At 33.5% G+C, this 7,791-nt stretch overlaps 1 protein-coding gene across 1 annotated transcript; it reads left to right on the top strand.

The window, feature by feature from the left end:
- Positions 1-1,163: 1,163 nt before the first annotated feature.
- On the top strand, positions 1,164-5,052 carry LOC123907927 (probable serine/threonine-protein kinase PBL3). The gene is made up of 6 exons (XM_045958390.1): positions 1,164-1,450; positions 2,594-2,913; positions 3,437-3,572; positions 3,704-3,840; positions 3,926-4,049; positions 4,454-5,052. The coding sequence occupies exons 1-6, from the start codon at positions 1,387-1,389 to the stop codon at positions 4,903-4,905; spliced, it is 1,233 nt and encodes a 410-aa protein (XP_045814346.1). The 5' UTR covers positions 1,164-1,386; the 3' UTR covers positions 4,906-5,052.
- The last annotated feature ends 2,739 nt before the right edge of the window (positions 5,053-7,791 follow it).

The raw sequence follows: 7,791 nt of genomic DNA, 5'->3' as shown, positions 1-7,791 counted from the left end.
TGATACCAAATATATGCTAAGTGTATCTTTGGTTAGATTTGGATTGCATATAACTACATGCATTTTTATTCCACCGTCAGAATAGATATTAAACGGTTCAAATATAAAGTTAATTTTTTCTTTCTTTAATTACATTTTAATTTAATCTTGATAGAACTGATATATGAATCCTTAATTAATGTAAGATTACATATAAATTTGACTGCAGCTCAACACTTACAAGTTAGAATTTTGAATTGAACTCAGTTCAACCCTTACAAAACAGCTTATAGTTTATAAGGATAAGTGCTCCCTCTTGTAAAAATATTTTCAGAATTTTTAATCACTAGTATTACATAAACAAACATGAAATAATTAATCTAGTAAAATTCTACTAGTAGTATTATAGTAGTCCATCCGGACACAAATAAAAGAAAAAATAATTGTTTACGCAGTGTTTAAGAAATTTAGTTAATTGTAGTTAATTTTCTTGATTTAATGCAAAAAAATGAGTTAAGTTTACTATATTGCCTTTGAAAAGTGATTTATGGCTCGAAAATCACATAAATTTTTGAAAAGTGAAATGATTAAATAAGGGTATAATAGAAATAGTAGTATTAATTAGTTTAAAAATAATTGACTTTTACTTATATTTGTGTCTAAAATTTGAAGTGTTTGTTTTTCTTATATTTATGTTCGGAGGGAATAGTTTGTTTTAGGCTTAATTAGTCTTTTGGTCCCTTAAAGACATTTTAGGTTTTACAATGGTTCCTTAAAGAAAAAAAGGTCCAGATTGGTCTCTTAAAGACACATCTGTTTATCAATTGGTCCTTTCCGTCAATTTTATACAAAAAACGTTAGTTTTAGTTGACTGGATTGTGGATGCCATTAAGTGTAAGTGGTCCACCAAAATTTTCAATCCGGACCTTTTTTTCTTTAAGGGACCAATCCGAGCCTTTTTTTTCTTTAAGGGACCATTATGAAACCTAAAATGTCTTTAAGGGACCAATAGATTAATTAAGCCTTTGATTTATTACAACATAAAAAAGACATGTGAGGGCATTTCGGGAAATACGTGTGGGTATCCACCAAGGTTGACGAATCAGTCACAACGACAAGACAGATATCCACGTGGCCACGCGCGACGCGCTCTTGATTTATCCTAGTCGAATCCAAAAACATGTGTTCCTTTCACATGACCTGTTACTAATATCTCTCACTTTTCATTTCTTCTATGTTTCTTTCTTTACCCAAAAATTTTGTTCCTTTTTCTTCAACCACACAAAATTGCCTTTGGAAATTTCAATTGAAAAGTCTCTGCTTTTTCTTCTTCTCTTTCTATTCTGTACTTAACAAGAAGCTCAGAACAGAATTGTGTTGAGAATAGTGACACAGAGAGAGAGAGAAATGGGTAATTGTCTTGATTCTTCTGCTAAAGTTGATGCAGCTCAAAGTTCTAGATCCACTTCTGGTAAGTTTTAACTAACTACCATCTTGTTTATCCTTATTTTCAGCTCATGATCTGTGAAGCACATACACTTTTTGAATTAGACATGTCTCGGTGTCGGCCCACACATGTAGGTGTGGGTCGACGTGTCTGTGTCGTGTCTGGTGTCTGTCTGTGCTTCTTAGCTCAAGATTGATTTTATGCTCTTGTGTTTGTTTAGGGGAATTAGGTTTGAGAATTATGGGTAGATGGTGTTTTGAATTTATTCTTAGTTTTGGGTGGTGGGGTGTCCTATTGATTTTGTTATTCCCTTTTTGTTTCCATGTTTGGTTTGGTTTGTGTAGCTGAGATTCAATTTTTCATCTTCAGCACATTGTTTAGTGTTTTTGTTTTTACCTTTCTATTTTGGGTTTTTCTTCTCTCTTGATGTTTTTGTATTTTTACATTTAAGCTTGAATTGTATTAATTAAGGCACGAGGTTTCAATTTTCTTAGATTTTGTCAATTTATTGTTCTTTAATTTTTATCAACTCTTCCATGATTCTGGATAAGTACTTATCCATATGATATGACTGGATATTTGGTGATCCATTTCTGGTGTATGTTCTTTTATCTTTGTATATGTAGTTTTACAAATTTCTGCTTAATTTATTTTCAAATTGAAAGTATTTTATCACATCAAAATGGCAGTCAATTACCAACCTTTCAAATAATAAATTTTAGGCCTAATTTTGAGGACTTATGAAATGGGAGATTTTAGACTTCATACAGAAATTAAAACTAAAAATTTCTTCTTTTTATGTAATCATGTTGGTTGTGGAGTGGAAGGATGAGATTGAACTGTAACTAAAGAAAAGTACTAGTGTAATGCATAAAAGTCTAAAATACTGGTTCAGAATACGAGTTCTAGTATTTTTTTCGATTATTTATATGTAGCACCGTCAATTCAGTTTGAAGGCGTGTTCGGTATCCGACACTAACACATGTGGTTATATTCAATTACTTCCATCTTTTCAAATTATTATCAGTGTCGACGTGTGAGTGTCCAGTGTCCGTGTCTGTCTAATTTCTTCACTTGAAGGTGAAAGGTTATTTGAAGCTACTTGCTTTTGTGCATGTAACTGCATACTAAATGGACTCACAATTCTTTTATCTTCTTTGGTATCAGCGATCTCAAAAAGTACTCCATCTAGTTTAACCATTCCATCATACAGTGACAAAAGCAATTCCTCGAGTCTTCTTCCAACACCAAGATCCGAGGGTGAAATCTTGTCTTCTCCAAATCTTAAAGCTTTTGCATTCAATGAGCTAAAGAACGCCACGAGGAATTTTCGTCCCGATAGTCTTCTTGGTGAAGGCGGATTTGGTCATGTTTATAAGGGATGGATAGATGAACACACCTATACGGCTGCAAAACCTGGATCAGGAATGGTTGTTGCTGTTAAAAGACTTAAGCCCGAAGGTTTCCAAGGTCATAAGGAGTGGTTGGTAAGTGTTTGCTTTCTAGGTACAACAAAGGACTTCCCCACAAATTTGGATTATTTGCGATACGTGATTCCACATTTCCACGCGTTCATGCAGTCAACAATTTGGAGCAAACAGTTCAACATCAGATGGATCAAGATTGGACAGTTCTGATTTCTAGGATGGTTTTAAAGACTATTTTACCCTGCTTAAAATCAGAGGTGTGCGATCTTGATCTAATGACTCGGAGAATGTGTGGAATCTCTCATTTTAATGAATCCGAATTTGTCCTTCCACCCCATTTTCCTTTCCCCAATAGCCAAATATTCCCTCTGGTTTTGAATATAAGCAAAAAGCTAGTTTTTAAGTTCATTGAATAAAACATGTATTTGAACCATTTTATTGTCTAGATACATGCTTCATTCAATGAACCTAGAAAGTTATTTTTTTGCTTATACATTCAAAACCGGAGCAGTATATGTTTATTTTAGTTTTTCTGATATATGATAATGAATTAATGATTAATGATACTTTAATCTGTTTGCAGACTGAAGTTAACTACCTTGGACAACTGCACCATCCTAATTTGGTAAAATTAATCGGGTACTGCTTGGAAGGAGAAAACCGGCTATTAGTATATGAGTTTATGCCTAAAGGGAGCTTAGAGAACCATTTATTTAGAAGTAAGTTGCAATAATCACTAAATGCTGCTTGTTTTCTTAAACTAAGATGTTTAAAATTGAAATTTTGATTTGTTGATAGCCAAAATAATTGATATACGAGATTAATTTGTGTATTGGTCCTAATTTGATAGGAGGACCACAACCACTATCTTGGTCAATAAGGATGAAAGTAGCTATTGGTGCTGCTAGAGGACTCTCTTTTCTTCACAATGCAAAATCGCAAGTCATATACCGCGATTTCAAAGCTTCTAACATCCTTTTGGACGCGGTAATGATATTCATAACTTGTTCATTTTTCTTTTTTTAATTATTTGTGTAAACTTCTTACTTATTATCATGGATTTGAATTGCAGGAGTTTAATTCTAAACTATCTGATTTTGGCTTGGCTAAGGCGGGTCCTACCGGTGATAGAACTCACGTGTCTACTCAAGTTATGGGTACTCAAGGATATGCCGCACCTGAATATGTTGCAACTGGTATACTTTAGCTTCACCTATATCATTATTGGTTCTTAGTTGGTGTCATAGGGCTTAATGATTTTAATTTTCAACTTCATCATTGTTTTCATGGTGTACTGTTTTGTCGAACAAGGCATGCTAGCAAGTAGCAACACATTTTATTTCATTCTCTTTCTAGAACTAATTATTCGGTGAAATATCATGACCTCATTAACACGTTATCGGTTAGTGTAACGAACATGAGATTTCACCAAATAATTAATTGTGTTGAAAAATTATTGTTAAATAGTATATTGTCGGACAGTGAACACATCTTCAATCTGAAGTGTTAGTGTTGCACATGTATGAGAAGAAGACTTCTATCATATGTCTTCGGTATATATTAAACATTACACTGAAAAATATTGATAATTGTTTTACAGGTCGGCTGACGGCCAAGAGTGATGTATACAGCTTTGGAGTTGTTATGCTTGAACTTTTATCCGGAAGACGTGCTGTCGATAAAACAATAGCTGGTGTTGACCAGAATCTAGTAGACTGGGCAAAACCATATTTAGGCGATAAAAGAAGACTATTCCGAATCATGGATTCCAAATTAGAAGGCCAATATCCACAAAAAGGAGCATTCATGGCTGCTACACTTGCACTACAATGCCTTAACAGAGAAGCGAAGGCAAGGCCTGCAATGATAGATGTTTTAGCAACTCTCGAACAGATAGAAGCACCTAAACATGCACCTCGGATTTCCTTATCAGACCATCAGAGACTCCATGCTCCTGTGAGAAGGTCTCCTGCTCGAAACCGGACGCCTTCAAATGTTACTCCTACTGCATCGCCACTGCCATCTGTTCGGCAATCTCCTCGTGCGCGCTAAGCGCTGAATAATGATTGTTCTGTATGTAAATTTGTTATTTTTATGAGGTTGTGTTTTTGACAAGCATGTCTTGTGGCATCTGGTTAAATGCAATTTTGTGTTATCTTCAATAATATATTATTGTTCATACCATTTTTCTAGATGCTACTTTACTCTGATGTTCTGATAATAATTAAATATTAAAAATGTACATTGTTATGAAGCTTAGGGTTAAATTAATTTTTGATATAGTTGACACATTATAGTTGTTATGAAGATTTGTATATGAAATTCTGGCACACTAGTAACACGATGTTGAACATGATGCTCCAACACTGTATGTTTGATCCGATGATCCAACACTGTGTTCAACACTGAACTAGACGAACAATAACGAAATATAAAATGCACGAAACAGAATAACACAGTTATTTGTTAACCCAGTTCAGCATAACAGCCTACTCTGGGGGATACCAATCCAGGAGTGAATCCACTATGATAGTATTAGTTCAAAGCCCTCAATAAACGCCCCGTTTATGACTTCTCACCTAATCACCGCCCGTGCTATATTCTACCTAAGTCACACCTAGGTATGAGAACCTCCGCTCAACTCCTCTTAATCACAGCCACTGTGATCGTACACGTTACAGTTTACAGATGAAGACACACTTCTTAAAACATCCACCAATTCCGTACTTCAAAGCTTAGGAATGGTTCATACACACTATCTCCTTGCTTAGAAGCTCCGGAGATATTACAACACAGTAACACACAGTCCTTAATCTTGCATCAAGGTAATACAAGAAGAGGAACACAATTAACAATACTAAAACCCTAAACACACGCTTTGTAAAACTCAATTTCGGCTTCAGTGAGTTGCACAAGGGTTCAGTCTTCCTTTATATAGCACGAGCTAGGTCTTGAATTTGGCTTCAAAAACGCAGCAGGTCCAGAAGTTACTTCAAGGAATATTCTTGTATCAAATGTTTTGTTTCCTAAAATAGTTGATTTGTTTAGAAACAAAACTAGGTCATGGCCGCCTTCTAGAACATCAGGAAAGGCGCTACTTAGTGCACAATACTTCAGGTCAAAGCAACCTTGTAGAAGAAAAATATATTTTCCACAAATATATTTTCACCAAATATTTATTCCTTCCATAAATATATTTATTGTCCATAAATATATTTTCAGTAGCAATCTCCTTGAATATATTTTCAATAATAATCTCCTTGAACCATAAAGATTTATTTGAAATAAATCTTTTATATTTTCTACAACAATCTTCACAAAATATATTTTAGAATCAAATCTTTTATCTCTTAATATTGAGGAACAAATAACACATAAATCGCTTACTGAAGATTCTGGAAACATCTGTGTGTTGGCACACAAATTAAAAGGCGTGGATTAATTCTTCAATCAAATCTTTCAAAGATCTTACGCAAAAATATATCATTCGCGAAAACAGAGCGCACTGGATGTGGTATCCAATGTTGAAGCATGAATGTTGTATCCAATGTTGAAGCATTCTATCCAACATCTTGCTTAAATATTTGTTTTAGCAAAATGAGGCCAACATAAAACACCAACAGTATAGAACAACACTTCTTAATGACATAGCAATAATAAAATATCACTTCTTTAAAGTGAATATACTCTGTGTTGTTTACTTCCACTACATATTCCCGGTGTTCCCACTCTGTGTTGTTTACAAAACACTCTATGTACGTGTTTGGTTTCACGTTTCAACACCCCAAACGTGAGTTTGAAAGGACAAACGTGGTTTCACAACAAAATTTATGTTTGGTTTGAATACAATAAAAATTGATTCTATCCCAGACTCACGTTGAACCTGAAGCTGTAATTCGGAGCTTCTGCGTTTACTTTAATTGATTCTGAGTTTTACTTTATGTTTTCCAATCCTTCTTCCCTTATTACCCTTTTTGTCCGTCATGATTTGTTGTTCAAGAGGAAATATGTCAAAGAGAACAAGGATTGTAGGGACTTAACTGATAAATTGTTGCTTGCAAAATCAATTATGCCACTTATTTTCCTGATTCAACCATTTTCTTCATGGTATTTTACTGTTTATTTGCTACAGTGCCGCTGCCTCAAGGTTAGAGATGAGAAATTGGGCTTTATTGACCCGTTCCATTTAACTGTTAAGTCCAAAGCGCCATCATTAAATATAAAGTAAAATAAAACAAGAATTATTTTTTTACTTAAAAATTGTTTTTTCTTTTGGTTAGTTACAAATTGTTTTTTTTACGATAAATTGTTTGTTACTACCCAAAATAATTGTTTGTTAATTTTTTTTATTAACCAATGGGTAATATTTCTATTTATTAAATTTAAAAATATTTATAAAATTATACAACATAAATCTAAATAATTGTTTAAAATTGAATAAAAAATTGATCAATATATATATATATATATATATATATATAAACAAATATGTTAAAACCCATTTTGGTCATTTACACACTCAAAAGCAATTTTGACACAAAAATATCCAAACATATTTATACAAAATCACTTCTTGTGAAGACATCCAAACATAAATCACTTTACATTCAACTCACTTTTACTCAAACCCAATTCTCCAAACTCAATTCTATCAAACTCAATTCTAGCCACCGCTAAACCAAACACACACTATGTTGTTTTTATCTAATTAATAACACTCTCCAGATACATCAATCAACTCCGAACAACGATTGTAGTTAATGTCGTAACCGGTACGGTTGAATTGGTCAACGACTTCCCACTAATCGATTGGTTTCTTGCAAATAATTTTGACGAGTGGTCTGAAGTGCTCCCTTATTAAGGTAATATTTAATCATTCAAAGTTTTTTTACATTAAAATAAGTTAATAGCTGTAGTTAATTATCGAATACTTTAGTT

This window comes from Trifolium pratense, linkage group LG2 (genome assembly GCF_020283565.1).
Source record: "Trifolium pratense cultivar HEN17-A07 linkage group LG2, ARS_RC_1.1, whole genome shotgun sequence".
NCBI lineage: Eukaryota > Viridiplantae > Streptophyta > Magnoliopsida > Fabales > Fabaceae > Trifolium > Trifolium pratense.
Note: the sequence above shows the minus strand (reverse complement) of the source record. Positions and strands in the feature narration are given on the sequence as shown.

Bases quoted from the DNA above. Each gene is read 5' to 3' on its own strand.
- LOC123907927 (XM_045958390.1), top strand. From the start codon at position 1,387: ATGGGTAATTGTCTTGATTCTTCTGCTAAAGTTGATGCAGCTCAAAGT. The intron at 2,914-3,436 runs GTAAGTGTTTGC...ATCTGTTTGCAG, and splicing joins AAGGTCATAAGGAGTGGTTG to ACTGAAGTTAACTACCTTGG. The intron at 3,841-3,925 runs GTAATGATATTC...TTTGAATTGCAG, and splicing joins CTAACATCCTTTTGGACGCG to GAGTTTAATTCTAAACTATC.